Source organism: Hesperophylax consimilis, chromosome 7, assembly GCF_061612785.1.
Source record: "Hesperophylax consimilis isolate HC1 chromosome 7, BYU_Hcon_1.0, whole genome shotgun sequence".
In the NCBI taxonomy this organism is placed as follows: domain Eukaryota; kingdom Metazoa; phylum Arthropoda; class Insecta; order Trichoptera; family Limnephilidae; genus Hesperophylax; species Hesperophylax consimilis.
Genome location: NC_142842.1, coordinates 10,852,568 through 10,875,316, shown reverse-complemented (window position 1 = coordinate 10,875,316; position 22,749 = coordinate 10,852,568). Strand labels below are relative to the sequence as shown.

Here is a 22,749-nt window from a genome sequence, read left to right as displayed (position 1 = left end):
ACTCTTGAACTTGACCATATTCCCCTGCTAGCATTATTTGTATTGAGAATCATAATAATAATCTCCTCTACATAAAAGTGTTTTTGTTCGGTAGATCGCTGGCTTCAACGGCCTCTCGGAGGCGGTGCGCCGCCTGGACTTCACCAGTGCCGTGAAGGACGTTCGGCGCTTCAACTACATCTGCGCGCTGCTGCAGCTGCTGATGGCGGGACAGAAGCTGACAGCACTGCCCGGAGCCGCCCAGAAAGTGCTACTGGCCATGATTGAGGAGGTGGCCATGCAAGGTAATGTAAACATTTCCGGGTTACGAATAACCTCGCAATATTTGAACTTATCATTATTGCTTGTGCAATTACATCACATTAATTGTGCAATACAGGTATCTGAGCCTAGTTCCCACCAGGGCAGGACATTGGCACCATAGGTGAATTGGAGTCTCTTCATCCTCTTCACATTTCCTGCATCTATTGGTGTTTTCCACTCCCAATATCTGTCTCCCAATAGTGTCTCCTGAGATGGCAGTGTCTCGTTAGTAGTCCTACCAGTTCCCTCAGCGACTTTCTGTAGTTTCTTGGTTCGTCTAGGATCTGGTCCTTTTATGAGTACTTTGGGTTGTCTCATTCCAGGTGCCCTCTCCCATTCTTTGCGGTGTTGGGATTTGACCCACCTATCAATATGTAATTTTGTGTGTCAAGCTGCTACTCCTACAGCCGGCTCGGATCCTACAAGTGGTGCTTTCACCCCTTTCCTTGCTAGTTCGTCAGCCCGCTCGTTGCCCTCAATACCTTTATGGAGGACTTAGCTAGCAAAGGATTGTACCTGCGACACCTGGGTGGGAACTTGTCGCATTTGTCCACCCGGCTACTAACCGGTTTTCATTAATTACCCCGATAAATATATTCATACAATTTATTAAACTTGTATTTGGAACTAACGACCACCAGAACAAGCACATACTCATTTTCATATTGTCGTATTGTGGTGGTCGATATATTTTATTAAATTATCCTATTGCATCACCATCTCATTTTTTACAAACAATTCAATTCAATTACATATTTATCATATATTCAAACAATACACATCTGATCATTTTAACTCTTTAGGTGTGTTTATTGTTATTTATGATAGTTTAATGAGAAGCATCTCACCGATAATTTTAAAATTTTTAGGTACATATTTATAAGATTTAACAAGCAAATGTAAACTCGTGATACATTTTATAATTTTTTCAGTGATCCAAGAAAATAAATAAAGTTCTATAACATACTAAGGTAGGTATTTCCAACCATGTCTGTTCGTCTTCTCCTTTCTTTCATTCGTTCATTGATCCACCGTATTGGAGATGCCATTGTACCACTGATTCCAGGCAGTTTGGACTCTTGTACTCATCACATAAATATAAAACCTGTATTTTTTTTATTCTTTAAAATTAAGGTTGTGAACCCCTGAACACCTCCTGGTTACCATTAAAAATATCTATAAATATCCACTGAACATTTCTAAAAATACTTGAGGGATGCTTATATAATACCCTCACAATATTGACATTGACAAAGTGTACCAAAATAGACAGAACACAACTTTTATTTTGATGCATTAAATAAATAAATACAGTTTTTGTTAATCGTAATTGAATTAAAGAAGAACCTACTATTCTATAAGTTAAAAAAAAACTAAATATTTTACTATAATTAATGTTGAGAGTTTTGTTTTCCTCCATTCAAGGTAAAAATCGGACTTTTTTCTTAATTTTTATAATAGAATGTAGAATAGAACTACTAAGAGTTTTGAAGTGAAACTTCTTCACGCGCGTCATGCATTTTCTAGGACCGGAGTAAAACCGACTCATGACCGTCACGAAAAACAGTGATCATTTGGTGGTGGGGGTACGGGACCCCCACCACCGTTCACCGTTCACTGTCGCTCTCTCACCGTAGTCGCTTACTGAGGTGAGGGAGCCACTGACGAACGTTCTCTCTCTCTCTCTTCTCTCTTTTCCTCTCTCTCTAGCCAACGACGCCACGCCAGGCATCAGCTGCTTGCTTCGTGTACTGCGCGGTGAGTGTAATACGAGTGAAATACGTAATTGATTGTGGTTTATTCTATTTGGAACAGAGTTTTAGTGTCAAAAATGAGTAGTGACGAGATAGAAGTGAGAAAAACATTCGTGGCACAAGAATAATGAAATGAAAAGAGAGAGAGAAGAATACTAAAAGTTTCACTTCCGTCGTGCGTAGGCTTGCCACACACTGTATTTTTTTTTAGTGCCCCTATTTCGGTGGACATAAAATCCAGCTTTCCCAGTGTATATTCATAGAGAACAACCTTCTCGTGCTGTACTCTTTTTGATAGTCATACATTTTCTTATAAAACTAATGTAAGTACTTATAATGAGATTAGCACTGGAGACACGGATTATTTACGTGTATGTGTGTGAACACATAGCCGCATATGCCTTAAACTCTGAAGTAAATAATGCACATAAAAGCAATGCTCTGCTAACCACCTTTCATGTCAACTCACCTCTGGCAAGTGCTAGTCCGTAAGTAGTGTAAGTAGTAATTTGAATGCTCGTTGCAGTAGGAGTTTGCTATTTGTAATAGTCACTACAGAGCCAGCAAAAGGTCAGGTACTTGCTTGACTTTGACATTTCGGTGTTATGTATTCCTTTGTAAATGGGGATCGACATTCTGTTTCATAAGAATCAGTTGAGTTTACACATTGGCCAGGTGCATAGCTGAACTTTCGATCATTAATTATCTTTCTAAAAACTTATTTCTTACTCATCGTCTTGGAAAATATGGAAATTCATAAAAAATATCCTTGCCTCCATCCAGCGCTATAGACATATCATAATTTATTATGATTGTTAAATAATATAGTGTTGCCCCATCCATTATTATATACAGTGGCGGCTCTTCTTAGAAGGTCATTTAGACAATGACCTCCCAAAAATATGCTGCAATAGTATTAATATAAAAAAAAGGATTTAACAAACTACCTGATTATTAATTTAGTTTTTATTCGTGAAGATTCATACGTTTTTTCGAATCGTCCCAGTGCCATCTACCGTCCCTTTTAAATACCAACTCCCTTTAATATGTAAATTTGCACAAAATTGAATATTGTGCAAAGCTGCCTTTTTAATATGTAAATTTGTGCACACTCACAAAATGTCTGAAAATAAAAATGTCCCGGGCAGGCGGATTAAAGAGACAGTCAGGGACCAAGTCAAATTCGTCCCCTCCCGAGTTGCGCGACAACGGCGCTCTGTCCTATGAAAATTCCGGGAACCCAAAAATAATTCTCGGAATTTATCGCTAACAAAGGGAGAGCTAAGCCCGTTGGTCCTTTAAAAGGCAGAAAACTTGCGCAATTCGGCAGAGATCCAGCAACCATCGAACCATCAACATCTCTCCTGGACTGCCCTGACTGCCTCTTCAAGCCTCTTCTGCCTTGGGATCTTCACTTCAACCTGGCCTTCTTCTTTCTCCCGGATCCCTGGTGCTCACCAAGAAGAAACATTTCACAATAGTCGAAGCGTCCCTTGTCAGGGCGCAGGTTCCCCCCTACCTTCCTCCCCCCTGCCTTATACCTTTCTCCCATAATCTCCCACATTTTCCCCATTTCTCCCTTTCCCTATATTTTTCCCCATTATTTCTCACATTTTTCCCTTTCCTCATATTTTTCCCCATTTTTTCCTTTTTTCAACATTTTCTCTCCTTTTTCCCGGTTTTCCTTCCAAGGCGTCGAAGCGGCCAGCCGGCCACTCCCGCTATATCGTCTGTGCGGCCGGCGACTACAGTGCCGTCCCGTACAAATGCGAACATTGATAAAAAAAAATTTTAAAAATGGACTCAACTTCCTTATTAGTTTATGTTACAAAAGACAAAAATAAAGAGGTTAAAACGAAAAGTTATAATTTTTGTCAGTGGTTTTGCGGGTGCAATAAAATGAAGGTATTGGTACTTTTGCTTTTATTGTTTACTTTTTTAAATCTAAATATAAACAATGGACTGAGGTTGGAATTAGTGATTTAAAAACTTTTACGAGGAAAAGATCTTTCAAAAGAAAAAAAACCATTAATTAGTTACATGTGTAAATAATTATATAAATAATTTTAAATTAAATAATATTGTACTACCGGCTTCAGAATATGTGAGTACCGGTAAATTAATTACATACATTGGCGTTTTTATAATATTCAATACGTATTAGCAATATGTATTAACATTTCATATTCTTTTTTTTTCGATTTACCTTCCACTTCTGGACTCCTAGGGCCACCTCTGATTCTATAATATATATGACATTCGTTCTTCATAATTGCGACAATTTGATAGTAAACTATTTTTAATATGTACATCACAAGTATTGATTTTAGACATTTATGTAAGGTGAATTTTCTAATCTATGTGGTTAAGTATTTAATATGAATAGCTTATGATTAAGCATTGAGCATCGTACTCCAATCCTGTTCCATGCAGTCAGTCCACCTGTTCCTAGGCCTGCCTCTGGGTAGCCTCCAATGTGGGAGGATTTTACGAGTGCAAACTACATAATACTAGTGGACCCCGCATTTATAATGTCTTTCTCGGGCGTCTCTGACTTCTTCCACCATTCACTATTGTATACCGCAGTGTTACATTAAAAACTGTTAAAGTAAATACTCTCTAAACACTCCTGGCACTGATAAAAACAAACTTTGACATTTCAGCGATATAGGTCGATTACTTTTTGAGTTTTGCGAGCACAAACATACGCAGGCCGAATTTTTATATATGTATTAAGATTATGTATCAAACAAAATCATATTTTTTTGCATGCATTGATAACTATAACTGGACTGCAAGCACAAGAAGGTACGCAGACACACGTCTCCTGCTATCTCTTTGGTGTGATTTATCAGTAATTCGCCAGCGTTCGTTGGTGGCTTGTCATGCTGCACTTGAGCTTCATCCCAGATGATGAACGATCTTTCGTTTTTTGGTCAAAGTGTAATAACAATAACAACTTGATATTTTCAGTCCACGAATCCCAGCAGAACCCCCGAGTGCTGCGGGCCCTGCTGGGAGCCCTTGGCTCCGTGTGCGAACAGGAGAGGCGCTCCTGCTGGGGCCGCCCCCTCGGCAGTAGGGCCCTGTGGGGCCACCACCGTAATACCATTCACAGGATACACAACATAGCGGAGCGCATACGCACTCGTGAGGTACAATCAAATTAAGCTACTTTATTTATCCTGCATCACTTTGATCTTTATTTCGTTTTGTTTGTTTTTTACTTAGTTAAGTTTGCACGCGGGCCAGATACAAAGATTCATTTTCAATGATACAAAATAATGTGTGGCAAGCATATTGTTTACACCTTGAGTTTGCTATTATTTTTTTTATTTTTTATATTTACTCCACACAGGAGGCCCTGAACTTGTTTCATTCTCATTAATTTTAGTTTTTGTTTAAACTTAATTCTGCTTTTATTAAACATTTATTAGTAAACCATAGACAAATTGCGAGAAATAATTAACTAAAAAATCTGCCTCAACACAGGTTCGCCTAGTGAGGCAAGTTATGCACAACTTAAAATATAGTATATTATGCCATATAATAATAATAATAATAATAATACTTGGATGACTTGTATAGCGCCGTTTTTGTGCAAAAACACCTCAAGGGCGCTGTCTTTATAACACTCATACATATTGCACATCTTGATACAGGAATGCCCTAGTGAACTGTTTTTTATGTTAAAAACTGTTTTTTGAATAAATAAATTAAAAAAACATTTACTTTTTCTTCTATTAGAAACTGTTCTATTATTGTAACATTAGTTTTTCAACAATTTCATTGTTACTAACTTACATATAGGTATTTTACTAATGATATATTATATATTCTTTAATTTTTTTTGATGAACTAAAAAAATAAAAAATAAATTTTTCAAAATTTTAATTATAATGTGTTACACAATTCTATGTTGTTGTTAAAAAAAACAATGTGAAAAAAATAAGTATTAATATTATTTCTATTATGCTAAGCATAAGAGTTAATCAAAAACAACATCTTTTCAGGATAGCGATTTCAAATTTATAAACTGTCATTACTTCTATTGAGTGATTGAGAAACAAATGCCTATTTTTGAGATTTTTTATTTTTATACCACGTGAAGATAATGTCCTAGAGATTGAAAACATGAAAAAAAAATTTTTGACTCATACTCTTTATCTCTAGCATTATAGATTTATTGTAAATTAAAGAAATACAATAAGGACAAATATGTATTTAAATTTTTTTTTTGGTGTTATCAAAATTATGTTAAAAAAGATCATGTAAACTATACATAATGTACTGTATTTCCTTTTCATTTAAAAAAATGTCTAAATTCATTATAAAGTCATGCTGAATTATCAACAAGGTTGTACTTTTTTCCAAGCATCAGAAGTTTTTCTTTATCTATGTATGTCAATTGTTCCGGGTTAAATTCTCAACTAGTTAAGTTATACAACAGTCAAAGTAGAGAGTTTTACTGATAATAATTTACATGTTTAAAATTTTTCTATTGTTAATTATTTCAGCCTGGTCCAGAAACAGATCCCAAGTTAAATGAGTTACCCATAGAATGTATACGGGAAGTACTCCTACGGATATCGGATCACAAAGATTTAGAGGTATGTTTTTCAAAATAATTATTTTTCAGCCCAACTGTTCTAGAGCCAGTGAGACTATGGCATTCCCAATTGGAGTATGTTGTGAGGCAGAAGTTAGTAGGGAACGGGAGGAGATAGTGAAGAGGAAGGTGGGGAAGTACCTGGCCATTCAGATCTGGTCACCAAACATGGTCAAAGCCATTTCAGGCAACGTTTCAATTCCGAAAGGTGGTCTTACACTAGGGCGATACTGAGAGTATCTTCCACTCTGGAATGTGCCGCAAATACACTACATGTTAAATTAAATGATTAAATTTTGAAATAACACAAATTAATCAAATATAATTTACTTGCGCTGCCGTGATTTGAACCCATGACCTCCAGCTTGCTGGTCGAGACCCTTACCCTCGGAGGCCGTCAAATACTATGTTCTAATATATATTTATTTTTAGACTATTAAGAACCAACTTAGTTTTTGTCAAATTCATTAGATTATGAGAACCTACATGTTTTTTTGTCAAGTTCATTAGTTTAAGAGAACTTACTTAGTTATGTCAGTTTCATTAGATTGTGAGAAGCTACTTATTTTGAGTCAGATTCATAACATTATGAAAACCTAGTTCGTTTGTTCAAAATCTTCAATCTCTGAAAGTTCTTCACCTATTGCTTTGAAATTTTGACACAACGTTACATTCGAATATGCGTATATTTTTATATTCCTATATTATATAGATGTTGTCTCTGACAGGTAAAAACATGCTTTTTTTGTAAAACAGGGATATCTGTTTAGACAAACATGCTTTTTTTGAAAAAACATTACTATCCGTTGGACGTAAAAGCAACACGCGCTATCGTTTCTCTATCTGCATTTACAGACAGAGCCACAGCAACGCGTGGCGGGGTACAGATAGTAAATTAATAAATAGTGTTAAAACAAAGCTATGTTTAATTGGGGAATGTGTATGGAAGATGTATGGAAATTCGACTCTAATTATTTTTGAAAAGATTAAATTGAATTGACTCGCCCCGTAAGACACATTCACCCCAAAAGAATTAACTGCATTTACTTTTCCTTAACATGACATTATATCAATGATAAATTTAATTCAGAAGACAATGGCAATAATATGTGAAATTTATGAGAGTGTGATTAACCTCTGGAAAACCAGTACACCAGTGAGAAGAATTTTTTCCCGCTGACAAACCGTTCATGCGCTGGAATGTTCATGGCGTTGGAATTTCGCCCTAGCTTGATTTTTTTGATATGCAATTTTATCCTGTATGCTATGAGAAAGTTCATAAATTTTTTTAACATAATCACTTGAAACACTTTCGATTCCATTATTATTATTCCTTAAAAAGGGTCTGGTGTTTGACAGGTTAATAATTGGACTTGAGACGATTATAATTTGTATAGTGTTTATGATATACATTATATTAATTGATGTTTCCAGGCAAGTGCTGAAGCATGGGGTGTGATGGCCTCCGTGTGTTCAGAGCAGAGGATCTGGAGGGAGCTGGTTGTGTTCCACTTCACTCCGTCACAAGTAGACTGCGCTTTTACCAAACTCAGCATCCAACCCGAGGACAAGGTCGATTGGAAGTCTGTCTATCATTCGCTTAGAAAGTAAAAATATTTTATTATTATTATTACTTTACCAATTTTTAGCAACTTGTAAAATAGATGTATTTATTTTTTTCCCAACTACTTAACAAACACCTGGATTTAGTGCTGAGTTAGGCCTTTGGAAATTGTACTGAATTATGTCCTACCTTCCTTTCATAGGTTCGATTTCATTTTATCAATCAGAACTTTTAAAGAAATTACGTACCTATCTACAATTAGGGTGGGTTGTTTCAACAGACTTTGAACAATTCATCAAATTAAAACATTCATTTTCGGGTTCTGTGAAAGTCCAATTCAAGTTCTGTTATTATATCCAAGCTAGGCTAGCTAAGCTAGAGTTGCTTGACAGAACTGAATAATAACAGAACTTGAAAAAATCTTTCACAGAACTTAAAAATTAACTTTAAAATTTGAAGAATTGTTCAAATTATCCAAAACAACCCGTCTTTAGAAATACATATGTATGTATTGTAATACATTTTTTTTACTGGAGACTGACTGGAGTCCCATAATTTGTTTTTTATAGTTCTTGGCAAGTGTTTTTTATAAAATTTTGTGTTATTAACTTGTTATTTTTCTGCATCTGATCCAAATATTTCCATATCTTTTTAATTAAATATAATTTACATGTAATATTTTCCTATTGTACAATTCATAATTTTTAATTTCATCATTTGGCATGCGCTCTGTCTCACTTGCCTGACACCGTATATCATCATCACATTTGATTGAAATAAAAATATGTTTATTTTTCGACTTTACAGTGTAAAACATTTCTCTCCAAAAACAAATTGTATTTCTTTATTATGTTGCTAATTATTTAGTAATTTTTTTCTATTTTTGGTTTTTTGCTAGCCGCATTAATATATATTTATAAGTTTCAATATCATTAATATTTTTAGCATCTTTCCTAATGCGCTTTTACCTTTACCGGTTGAAATTTTATCAAACACATTTACTTTTGTTTGTTTGGCAGATCTTTTGGATTACGAGAGGATGTGCAATACGCTGAAACGTTATCTTTATGTAGGCACTGCAAGTGTCTGTTCTGGCGATCACTCGGCCACCCGTGTATTGCGGATGAGGTAAGTGATGCTGTCAGTCAACAATACCAAACTGTCTGTCTTCAAAATTTTACTATTTGCTTTTAAGCCGCCCCGGAAAATAGAACCTAACTAACTAACCAACCAGGACGGACCGCCAAACAACTCGGTCTTCATTCATACATCGTCTCATACATACTCTTCTATTATTCTGACTCTTGACATGACCTGACTCAAGTATCTGATTCACTTGGTCGTGCCATGTCTTCTCGTCCCCTACTTCTGTTACCATTCACATGTGTATCATATATATTCTTCTTACACTCCTTTCTTCGCTCATTGGCTCTACATGCCCAAACCATCTATTCCATACCTCACTTCCATATATATCAGTGTAGGTACCAGCACTCCATTGTGGACTGCTATCTTCGCTTCTTTGGACATTTTTTTGTTAGCGCCAACTGCGATCACTCCGCCATTAATGGAGTTACCTGCATTTACCCTTCTTTCAATATCTCTGTCAGCCTTCCCATCTCTCGTAAACATACTTCCTAAATACACAAACTCATCCACCTGCTCCAAGTATTCCTCATTCACAACTATATTGTACACTGTTTTCGTACTCTCTCTTTCAAACACCATTACTTTATACTTACTTACATCCATCATTAACTCATTTTACATACAAACACGAGAGACTGTAGATCTTCCATCGTGTTAGCAATCAGCACCGTATCAACAGCATACTACGGGCAACATACTTTTAGATTACTCAAATTCGCGCCCAATCCCACCACTTTCAATTCTCGCATACGATTATCCATGTAAAGATTGAATAACTATGGTGACATTACGCAGCCTTGTTTAACGCCTTTGTGATATTAAACCAACCTGTAAAACCACCGTTCACCTTAACACATGCAACACTTCCCACATACAGAGACGCAATTGCCTGTGTGAGATTCGTTTACACTCCAGACTTGGACAACACCTTCCATAGTTTTCCCTGTCGTCTCGGTCGTATGCTTTTTGTAGATCTACACAGGCACAGAAAAGTTTCTGGTTTTTTGCTAGAAACTTCTCAGTGAGCAAATGCAATGAGAAGATCTGGTCCATGCACCCCCTTCCACTCATAAAAGCACCTTGCACATCCCATATTATTGAAAATAGACCCTACGTAATTAAAATGAGCCATGGGCTCTAGAATCTGTACGAGCTTGAAACCATTGTAAGATTATGTAGGTCCTAAAGACTGCGATTGGCTGGAAATGTGGAAATATTAATATTCTTTCTGATGTTATCAAATGACAGAATACTGGCCATGATGTTCGGTGTTCGGTTATCTGACATTCCTCCAAGTGGCTCACCCCGGGGGGGGGGATCCAGGGGACCCGGCCTCTCCTCCAAAATAAAATATAAATAGAAGTTATTCCACAAAGAAGAAGTGGAGCATGTTAAGAGTGCGTAATGCTTGCTAACTGGTAGGTTCTGACTCAGCACTGTAAAATATTGGATTTATTGTGTAATGCATGAGCAATCTTTTTCGTGGTGGGAAAATTACAGAAAGGGACTGCGCATTGCAAGGATCAAAGAATTTTGTCTATGCTTATGTGTATCATTATAATTTTGTTAGACGGCCGGCGTGGTCTAGTGGTATACGCTTTTGACTACAGATCCGAAGGTCGCGGGTTCGAACCCGGCGTGCGCAAATAAATTTTATTTGATTAATTTGTGTTATTTCACAATTAATTAATTTAAAATTTAAAATAATATATAGTATATTTGCGGCACGTTCCAGAGTGGAAGATACTCTCAGTATCGCCCTGGTGTAAGACCACCATTCAGAATTGAAACGTTGCTTGAAATGGCTTTAGCCGTGTTTGGTGACCAGATCTGAATAGCCAGGTACTTCCCCACCTTCCTCTTCCCCATCTCCCTCCCCTCCCCAATACCCTCAGCCTCACAACATACCCCAATTGGGGATGCCATAGTCTCACTGGCTCCAGACGGGAGCAGTTGGGACTCTTGTGCGGTATTACTGTAAAAAAAAAAAAAAAAAAAAAAAAAATCACCATTCATTGGACAGCACCTCATGGCGGAAATATTTTGGAAACGGACTGTGTCTTGCAAGGATAAAAGAATTTCCTTCCATGCTAATGTTTTCCAATCAAATTATATCTTAAAACCTGCGTAATGAAATGTATCGAGATTTTTTGTAAAAAAACTGAAAAAAGATGATTCAAAAAGGTGATAGCATAATGTATAATATGCTTTACATACATATTATGTAAAGTTGGTCAACTCCCTTCCTGGAAGAATCACCGTTATTATATTTGATGAATATGTTATCTGTGTCGCGACTGTATGTGTAAATGGTTCCATGATAACTCAACACAGTGACAATTCAACACACTTTTAAAAAGTGATATAAAGTCATTAGAAACGATGATAAAATAATTTTTTTTAACCTAACCTAACCTACTTAACCCAGTTGATAAAGTTTTTGTTTCATCACTTTCCATGACTTTATATAACTTTTTAAAAATGTGATGAATTATCATTGTGATGATGATATCCGGTCACCGTGTAAATGTATGGTGTTATTTGTTGTTGTAGTGTCCGGAGTACAGGGAGCGAGTGAAGGAAGCCGGGGGCCCCCTCGCCCCCCACCCTATTCCTCCTGCCGACTTCTTGAAGTTCTTTTCTCTTTAGATCCATAGCCAATATTTATATTTTTAAGAGATATATTTACATATTTTCTTGAGCTATACATATTGTAAATACATACACATTGAAATGCATTGACTTATTCTAAATCTCTTCGTCTGAAATCGTTATTTGTCATTTAATTTTAAAGTTCTTTTTTTTAGACCAAGTATTTAGGGACCTTATAACTTAAAAAAAAATGGTTACTTATCCTGTTTCTAGATAATATTTATTAAATCTCTTGCATTTTGCTGTATTTGTTGTATGACGGCAGCGTTAAGGAGAGATGAATTAATTCATTTTTAAAATGCCGCCATTTCCAATAACAAGGGGCATCAGAGAATCATTATGAATATCTGTTTCAATTTAGTTATTTCGATAACATGATGATTAACTTGTTAATTACTTATAGCCTAGCGTGCTACCTAATCACACGTAGGTTCAGCCAACGATAACGAGATTATCATTCTGAACATCCAAAGAAATTTTAAATAATGTACTGTTTCTGCAAAACTTTTCCTCGTAAGTTCGTAGTAGTATAATTCATTGAATTGGGTGGAGAGTCGAAACTGTGACTTCAAACCCTTGACCCAAAAATTATTATATTTCAGGAATAAGAAAATACATACCCAGTACTAATTATGAAACAGAACTAGGAAATAGAGTAGAATAATGTATGCAGCATTTTCAGATGTTTAATGCAAACAAGATATTAGATCTAAAAATTGTCAAAATAAAATATGATGACTTCTCATTAAATTTGTTCATTAATTTATATTCATCACTTATATTAGTGCACACGTGGTGTGAATATGTATTTCCTCCAAGATTGCACCATATTTAGAAATGATCTCATTTAATGATCTCTGCATTCTGAAGCCCAACAAAGATACATTTTGCAGATTTTATATTAAACTTTGAAATGCCGAGCACTCCCGCGTTACCTCTGTAGTGTGTTGAGGGTAAAAATCCCGCAAAGAGAAATTATAATTCAGGAACAACTTTTCTTTTTAACTTATTTTTAAGGTTATACCCAATCAATGTTGAATATCATTTAAGAAGAAGATAATAAATATTCTTAAATCTTAATAATAATTCGTTGCAATATATTATTATATCATCATATACCTATTTCAAATGACTATTTTTATTTTTAATGATAAACCAATGTTTATAAAAGGTTTTATGCATACCATAAAGGATAACAAATAATTAGTCGCTTGAAATATCAATACAAATTGAAAATATCTGATGAATGAACGCGTACCTTCTGATGTCCAGTCAGGTGCTCTGAACCACTGAGCTATGTCGGCTTATTTCCAACCCGCCAAATAATTCAATATGTACTAGTACCTCAATCCTTCTTCAATTGTTAAGTTTTGTTTAGATTTATTAGTATTATCTTCTTCTTCAACGATAGAATTGTTTTCAGATTACTAATTAGATATGCCGGCGCTCAACTGATACGAATTGTTCATATCCTTGAAAGGCTTAAGAAATTAACAAATACATCATAATAAATAGCACAAAATTGCACTGTTGGCATGAAGATCAACGAATTTTGTATGAGATATCATGTTAATAATTCAAAAAGAAACCTAATAAAACTTTGACAGTTTGTAGAAAGAAATCACCCCAAGCTTTAGGTAAACTAAAAAACAGCACAAAAATTTTTAAAAAATTCCTTGACATCATATGTATAGTATTTAATGTCGATTGCTAACAACTTATTGTCAGAAACTAGAGGAATGAAATGAACTGAAATTTAAAAAAAATTATGTTTTCACAGCCAACATAACATTTCATAACTTTTTAGTTGTATACGTTTAACCTTTTTACTAATTTAATTAATTTATCTAGACTTGTGATTAATTGTATTTCATTTGTTTAAAAAATAATAAGAAAAATGCCTCACCTGCTAAGTTCACTATATGTTTTTTAAACAAATTTCAAAGTGTCTGAATTCAACCAAATCTTTAGATGATTATAAATGGTAGCTATTTGACTGTAGCTCTGTATTATGTGATATTTATTTAAATCTTGTGTGATACCTTATTTTGCATTTTGGCAGTGCCACAGAAAAATGAGGATTGTTGTGAAATGGCTTTTCCAAAATTTGTGATTGATTACCAGGTTTTCTAAATCTAAGGTTATATTATTACCTTCTTTTGAAAAATACCTTATAAGAGAGATTTTATCTGTGTAACACCACTGTTATTAAGTATAGTTTTCTACATAAACGTCTGCACCCACTGGTGTTGGTTAGTTTGTGTGCTTTACTGTGAGCTACATATATAAAAAATATTTTTAAGATGATGAGTAAAAAATATGTGAGAATGTATAAAGCGAAAGATAAAAATTGTTATATTTAGATGCAGGAGTGCAAATGTTTCTAATTTTTTTTTATTATAAATTTTAAATGTAGACTATGTAATAAATCATTAAACATATTTTTAACTACCACATGTGTGTTGTGCTTAGAATTTAAAAATAAATAGTTTTCCAAATTGTGTGTGTTATTTTATACTATTAAAAAAATAAACCAGTGCGGTTCAGATAAAGGAAAACGCTTCTCTCCGAGGATGGATGATGATGATTTATCTAAAATAGATAAATCCAAAAATAAATCCTAAAACCTTGTGGGTCAAAAACTGATTAAAGAGAAATGAAAACCAAAAATAATGGTGGGGACCTCACCACATTCCCAACGGCGTTATAAGGAAACATATGGTTTCCTCCTTCACCGCACAGGTGTGAAGACTCTAATTTTTTTTACTGAACGAAGCTACATTTATCTTGAATGACTCTAGAACCTCCAATGTCCTGTGTTAGTGAGCAGTATGCAGGTACATAGGAAGATCAGAAATAGAAAATATACTTGTCAGTAATATAATCTTCCTATAATCTTCCAAATACAGACTGAAACCGAAACCACTCAAATGTACTAAAAAAACACTACATAATACACTCTGCGTCACAAAATTCGCGCATCTACGAAATCAATTGAAAGTACATTTAATTACCTCTTATCAGACAATAGTTTAATTTCATAAACAATACAAATTTTCCAAGTACGGGACTTTAAAAAAATGTTGTGCATATACTTATATTTTACAGGTGGTGCCATCTTACATGAGCTATAAAAGGAGCAGTTTAAGTGAAATTTAGGTCATTATCAGTCACTATTAGCACCAGAAAAACCCCTAAAAATGGACACCACTGCTGACGAAGCCACTTAAGTGGTAGCACTACTTCAGGGATGCGACAGTGTAATGTTGCTCGGCAACTACACTTAAGCCGTCTTACAGTTCAACAGGTTTTCCAACGGTTTCAAGAGACTGGTGGCTTCATCTGGAGGCGTGGATCAGGCTGATGATGCTGCACATCCTAAAGAGACGATCGCTTTATTGTCTCATAAGATTTGCGAATTTTGTGACGCGGAGTGTATATTTATAATTACTTCTATCCACACAACTAAATTTTTATAGTAATTATGTAAATGAGATCCGGGACACGAGAGATCTCAGTAAATTATCTCTATTTGTTATAAACAAAGGAAGATAATGAAACATTTATTATTTTTAGCTTTTACTTACATAATGAAAAAAGCAGCATCCATTGAAGAATTCAACTGTATTAAACATTCATAAGAATACAAATAAAAGTGTTGAAAAAAGAAACGAAAAATAAAATATGCAACCCTTCTGTGTAAAAGTAGAGAAAAAAATATAATGCAGAATAGAACAGAAAAATAGTAGTCAGCCAACTTTTAGTGGCTTGTTGGAACAAGGATAAATATGAATCTTTTGTTTGCGCACATTTGGAATACGAATAAATAGCTTCGTCTGTATAAAATTTGCATTTAAAATTTGAATATTTAAAAAATTATGTGTTTATTCTTATAATAAAATTTGAAAGCTTATTTCATCACCTTTCAAAAACAGTTCTTAGTTTTTGGATTCGTTTAGAATTATTCCATTTATTTCGATTTTATTCCAAAGATAAAATAGCGCTTTTTGACTGAATATGCCAGATACCTGAGGGTTAACTAAAATTAATTAGCGCCATCTATGAATGAGCAGTTTGTGAATAATAGAGTATCGATGTAATTCTGTGGTGGCCACCAAGTGAATATTTCTAAAAATATTACCGCCATCTGTTGCCAAATAGAATAAACGTAATTTTGTTTATGGTTATATTTTTATATGGCAAAATATTATTTGCTTTATTTTTGTTGCCGCCTGGGAGAAAGTATAAATATAAGGTCCATCCACACGTACGTTTCCGAGCGACGCAAAATGAACCTAAAAGCCCTCCAGGCCACGGCGCAGAAAAGTTTCACAACGGACGCCTTACTTTCGGACTTTACTTTTCTGCGCGGCGGCTGGAGTGGCGCGTGTTACCGTCGCTCCTAAGTGGACGTATGTATATCCGCTATTATATTCCCCTCCAAGGTTTTTCAATACGTACCTACTTACGCTTTTGCTTTTTCGCTGGTGGATTTTTTTGATTTTACTGGTTCATGAAGGCGGCTGACATTTTGAAAGTAGTCAGGGTGGTGTAGCTAAACGACGGGCAGCGTGACGTGGCGCAGCGTATGGGCTATATGCATTGATGTAATAGGCTCTATGAGAATTGGTAAATGTGACCGCATGAGGTGGTCTTGGGGCGGTGAATCTGGTGTGTATTTCGGTCAGTAGCGCACTACAGACTGCAGGTAGCGAAAGATGCTTCGGCCTTCTTTTCTTCTCACACAATGATAATTCAACACACCTTTAAAATTAATATAAAGTCAACCGATGAAAAAACTAATATATGAACATAACCAATTTAATTTTGTTGCATCGCTTTTCATGGGTATTTCACTTTTTAAAGGTATGTTGAATTGTCATTTGATGAGTTATTTGGTCACCTTCATTTATGAGCGATGGATGGTGAAATCGAAAAATTACATTTACTATCCTATGGATAGTACTTTTGACAGCTTATCGAGAGGATGGTGAAATACCCACTATGTTGAGCTTGCCAGGGCCGGCCCTGAGCCAAACGGTGCCTGGCGCGAGTAAAATTTGGACGCCCTTTGTCAAAACCGGAAACGCCTAGGTTATTACGTGATCACTGTGATCAATAATATAAGGTTGATATGCATTTTTGTGTAGCGTAATTTTTATGAAAAATAATTTTGACGGCGATGTGCTAGGACTGTTAGATTTTAGGAATTATCAGCGCTTTGGTGCCTTGTCAGTTCGGCGCCCGGAACAGACTGCTCCAGCCGCGTAGGACCGGCCCTGCGAGTAGCCAATAATCGACAGATCTAGTCGCAGATACATCTGTCCGATATCATAATTAGATGACAAGAGAGGACTAATTTTTACGGCCGAATTAACGGCGAAGGCTGGAAAATCCACAGGTCGGTAGATAAAAAAGGAAAATCTTGTCGTTTCTCAGTTAATGGCAACACTTAAGCGACCATAAGATTTTTACAAACGTCATTATTTCCAGTTTCTAAGTTTTCACATGTGACGAGTGCCCGCGTCGGGAAGTCTGTTTTTTTTTTGACGATGTGATATAAACAGATTCTAAATCACTAGAGTATAACGATTTGTCTTTATAAAATGGATGCCACTTCGGACAATAATATCATCGAACCTGTCGTTGACAGTGAAAAGCCATCCAAAAATTTTAAGAAGAAATCTTCACGGAAAGATCTTCAAAATTTTCGTGTATCTAGCGACGGCTCTCCGATGCCGACAAGCCAGGCTGCCAAAAGCTTGAAATTGGTCAATGACTTCCTTGAACATGGAATTTGTGAAGATGGTGACATTCTGGCTGACAAGCAGAAAAAGCGGACTAGGCGACGTTCAAGAAAACCTAAGGAACCCAAAGAAACCAAAGAACCTCACAAAGTGGATGAGAGAGCTAGCAGCAGTAAATCTACCAGCACGCCGTTAAAGAAAATAAACAATTACGCGCTCGATCCTAACCACGATATTCTGGATCTTCAGACGTTATACTTAACGATTAATGGAGTCGAGCTGAACGAAAGTAAACCTGATTCACCAGGTGAAGCAGTTACACGAGAGCCTAATTACTTAAATGACTCTCTAACCAACTCAAGAATAAATGGAATTCAACCAATTACACCAGTTTCAAAAGAACGTAAAAAAGTTAATGCATCATTGAATAAATCTAAAGGTGGAAATGACTCTTTAAATAAATCCAGTGGAAGGAGAAGAACAGATTCCAATTCAAAAAACGCTGAAAACGTTAGCTTTGAAAATTATTTAACGAAAGAGGAAGTTTTGGAAGGACTCAAAAATAAGAGTTTGTTTGAAGGTTCTCTAAGGATTAATCCTAAATGTTACCAACAAGCATATATTGGCAACCCGGATAAAAGGAAAAGAGATATCATTATTAATGGAATAAAAGACAGAAACCGAGCTTTGGATGACGACGTGGTTGTAATAAAGACAATTGACCCTCCCGGGGGAGGAGAGAAGCTGACAGGGAAAGTAGTTTACATTAAAGAGTATAAAAATACTCGGACATGTATTGGTAATGTCAAAATGAATTCGGGCAATAAGAATGAGGCCTACTTTTATCCCAGAGATAAACGAATGCCCATAATGAGTATCCCTCTGATTGATTGTCCTCCAGCATTTGAAAGAGAACATAAACGTTTTGAAAATACTCTCTTCCTAGCGAAAATTGTAAATTGGTTGAATCCTAAATTCTCCATCGGGACATTACTGGCCAATGTCGGCCAGTCACACGACTTAAAAACTCAAACCAAAGCAATTTTACTGGAGAATGATTTGGATGTCATACCTTTTGGGCCAGAATTCAAACACCTTTACCCCAATTCTGACTTTTCTATTCCGGAAGAAGAATTGAAGTACAGAGAAGATTTCCGCAACTGCTGTGTGTTTACCATAGACCCCCTTACCGCTAGGGATTTGGATGATGCGGTGTCTTGTAGACTTATGGACAATGGAAATTATGAAATTGGAGTTCATATTTCAGATGTCGCTTATTATCTAAAAGAAGACACGGATCTCGATGACCTGGTGGCCAACAAAGCTACCACAGTGTATCTGGTGGACGGCACCTACCACATGCTGCCCAGAGACTTGTGCTTCCACTGCTCTCTCCTGCCCGGTAGTGACAAGTTAACTTTCTCTGTTATTTGGGAGATTTCCAAGGACGGAAAAGTTCTCAAGCATCGTTTCACAAGAAGCATTATTAATAATTGCGTACAATTGGCATACGAACATGCTCAAGTTATGTTGGAAAACCCTGATAAAGATTTGAATCCAGAAGACTTCCCTAAGATAGAAGGGTCGTGGACTCTAGCCAATATTAAAGATATTGTGAACATATTATTTAATCTGTCAGTCATTTTTCGTTCCAAGAGGTTTGAAGGTGGTGCTCTTCGAATTGACCAGCCAAAACTGATGTTCAGATTGGATGCCGATAATGGTTTTCCAATGAGTTACAGAATTGAGGAGCATAATGAGAGCCACAGTCTCATTGAAGAGTTCATGTTACTGGCAAACTGTACTGTAGCCGCCCGTATCTACCAAGACTTTCCCACTCTGGCTTTTCTCAGGTTACATCCCCCACCAAAAAACACATTAGAAGCTGTAGCGGAAAATTTCCATAAAATTGGGATTGACCTCGATATATCCTCTGCTGGTCAACTGCAATCTTCATTAGCTACATTCGCCGCAGGAGACTTGGAAGGTCAAGCTAAAGCCATGGTGCTGCACACGCATCTCATCAAGACATTAGCCAGAGCGCTCTATTTCTGTGCAGAAGGCCATGATCAAAATGAAATGCGCCATTATTCACTGAACATTCCACTCTACACCCACTTCACCAGTCCAATCCGGAGATATGCTGATGTCATGGTGCACAGGTGCAGATGAATTGATTTCTGATATTTGTGTTAAATTAAAGTTATGCTGGATATGTCTAGGGGTTTTCACGGCCAAAAGTATTATCGTGATTAATTTTTGGGTTATTATTTGGGTGTTGCGTTTCTTCCTTCTTTAGCCAACGCTTCGGACAATGTTACTATAACACTGTCCGAAGCACAACATGGCATAATAACTCAAAAATTAATCAAAATAAAAGTCATGCTGGCTTTCTATTAGTTTGTGTGCAATCCATTGCTAATGTATAATGTATTGTAAGCACTACAAAATGTATAATTTGATCTCTAATGCAGATATAATTTCCAGATTGCTCTCGGCTTCCCTGAAATACTCTCCGCGACCGCAATGGACACCAGATTACGTGCAGAAGACTGCTAACAACTGCAACAAGCAAAAGTACAGTGCAAAAAGAGCCGGAGATATGTCTTCCGAATTATACCTGATGAAATATATTTCACTCCGATCGCCACTTGTTGAAAATGCAGCAGTTGTGGACGTGACAGAAAGCTCATTAGATGTTATTATCATTTCCATGGGACTTGTCAAAAGAATTTTCTTTGATGTGAGTAAATATTTTCTTTATACCTAGAATTTTGAATCAAAATAAAAAATATTTCACTAAACATCGTAGAATGTTTTGGAAAAATTAATAATTTTAAATCTATTTAAAACCCTTTATAACCAAAATACCATATTATATGATGAATTTATATCCACCCGCAACAGTACTGGGTAAATTAAAACATAATGTTTGTTTATTGCAGAATTTTTCTGACGACAGTGCCAAAGTGTCATTTGTGAAAAGCGTAAAGGATGGTGATCCCAACAAGGTGTCGGTGCTGTGGCAAGGAGTGGCCGTCCCACAGTCCTTGCAGATCTTTTCCCTCCTGCAAGTGATTCTCACTAAGACCAACGACTTCATGACCATCAATGTGAGGGTTGTTAAACCATCACCAGATGTTAACTCTACTTGATTGTATACCTCTGTGATTTTTATTTACTGCTCTAAACCAAAATCACCTCTAGCCAGGAAACTTTCTGACATTTTTCTGGGATCTTGCTGACACCAGAATCGATGAGTGCCAACCACTAAATGTATAGAAGGCTCTCATTCGGACACCATGATAGCCCAACTGGTTGTGCCACGTGCACTAAATAGTGCCCTTTTAGAAGTTAAGAGGCTGACTTGATTCAGAGTCCCGACATGACTGGAGGTGGTTTCGTCTAAACAGGGTTTGAGTGATGACACTTTTGAAATTATTTATCAAAATTGTTTTTAGAAGTTTGACCTATTTTAATATAGATATTGGCGTTTTTTTCGCCACATATTGGTAATGGATAATGTTATATTACGTGTAAACAGGTTGTGCCAGAATCGCTTCGATATTCGATTCAGAAAACATAACATGAACTTGTAATTTAGAATTAATTTTTAGAGAAAGTTTATTTTTATTGAAGCATTGAATAATAGCATTGCCAGATTTGTAAATTTTATGTAAAAACAGCCAATCATAGTAATAATATAATTAGTTAAAATACCTTGTTTTTCCAAAGTCACCTTTCTATAATAAAATCAATGATTTAAACATTTGACTTTCTTGTCAGCAGATTGTGGATCCACATATGTACACCGTTTTGCAATCAGAACGGAAGCTGTACAGTAAAGTAAAGTTATAAATATGTTTGTAATAAGTTTTGAACATTTCACTGTTCATTCTTTCTCAATTATTTTTTTATACATTCAACTCATCTTCTTTAATTAACTTTCCCCATCATCGGGATTCTGGCCCAATTCTTGTAATTTTTCTAAGTTTGCTAAAAAAATACAAATAATCTGTCAATTTTACTCGTTGTGTTTTTTTTTTTTTTGTAAATACTTTTTGGCTGTCCAAACATAATAAATATCATAGAATAAAAAATAAAATGAGCCGCAGGTGTATTTCGTAATTCAAAAGTCTGACCATTAATTTCAAATACAAAACTGTGTTTAATCATCATTATGAAATTTTAATTTCAATCAAATCGTTGCAGACAAAAGAAGTAAGAGGCGAAGCGAGTGATAGATGAGCTAGAACCCAAAGGTAATAAGCCAGTGGCGACATCAGTTTTCATTCAAATCTACAAGAAAGGTGTTTCTAGTGTGAACTTCCATTCGGTGACAAACATCTAATAAATTAATGCTCTAATCAAGAATACTTGTGTACATATTATTGCACAATATTTTTCCAACTTTTGAAATACATAATATTGCATAATATTATTTTAAACTTGTGAAATAACATTGTGCAACATATTTCACATCACGCCGTTTCCGCGCAGGGATACGCAGATAATAAGAGAAGGATACTTCTTGCTTCATTTATAGCATTACATTTCACGTGTCTTTTTTTAAAATTAGTTCCACACAGGAGGACCTGAGGAAAATAATTTTCCTCAAGGCCTATATCTCTCTGGGAAGGAAAAAGGTATGAGGGGTGGGTAGGAATCTGGGGATCAGGAGTGATGGATTTTTGAATTGGTTTCTCCCACTGTGGTACAAGGTGATGTGTCGAGAGAATCCTGCTGGACAGTTAAAATATTTCCCTCATCCAGTCTACAAATCCGGCCTGCCACATCATAGGCGAGCAGACGCATCCTCACTCCATGTACCGGGGCACCCCTGCTAAGTCACCAAACATAGCTAACCACTTGGGGTGACCTATGGCAGAGGCGTTGGTTATGGCACACCCGCCTCACAATTTGTCTCTACATTCTATGTTGTTTGGACGGAGGCGGACCATCCTCAACTAT

The 22,749-nt window shown here is 36.0% G+C and overlaps 2 protein-coding genes across 2 annotated transcripts in view; both read left to right on the top strand.

Moving 5' to 3' along the window:
• LOC149422297 (F-box only protein 25) overlaps window positions 1–14,519 on the top strand; it is a 37,796-nt gene extending 23,277 nt beyond the window's left edge. The window contains exons 3-8 of the mRNA XM_089633208.1: window positions 95–284; window positions 5,031–5,212; window positions 6,575–6,667; window positions 8,101–8,273; window positions 9,250–9,358; window positions 11,933–14,519. Of these exons, the coding sequence (XP_089489334.1) occupies window positions 95–284; window positions 5,031–5,212; window positions 6,575–6,667; window positions 8,101–8,273; window positions 9,250–9,358; window positions 11,933–12,028 (843 nt within the window). The 3' untranslated portion in view covers window positions 12,029–14,519. The remainder of the gene's footprint in view (window positions 1–94; window positions 285–5,030; window positions 5,213–6,574; window positions 6,668–8,100; window positions 8,274–9,249; window positions 9,359–11,932) is intronic.
• Window positions 14,520–17,504: 2,985 nt separating this feature from the next.
• Dis3l2 (Dis3 like 3'-5' exoribonuclease 2) lies at window positions 17,505–22,176 on the top strand. The gene is made up of 3 exons (XM_089633707.1): window positions 17,505–19,940; window positions 20,266–20,521; window positions 20,724–22,176. The coding sequence occupies exons 1-3, from the start codon at window positions 17,638–17,640 to the stop codon at window positions 20,931–20,933; spliced, it is 2,769 nt and encodes a 922-aa protein (XP_089489833.1). The 5' UTR covers window positions 17,505–17,637; the 3' UTR covers window positions 20,934–22,176.
• The last annotated feature ends 573 nt before the right edge of the window (window positions 22,177–22,749 follow it).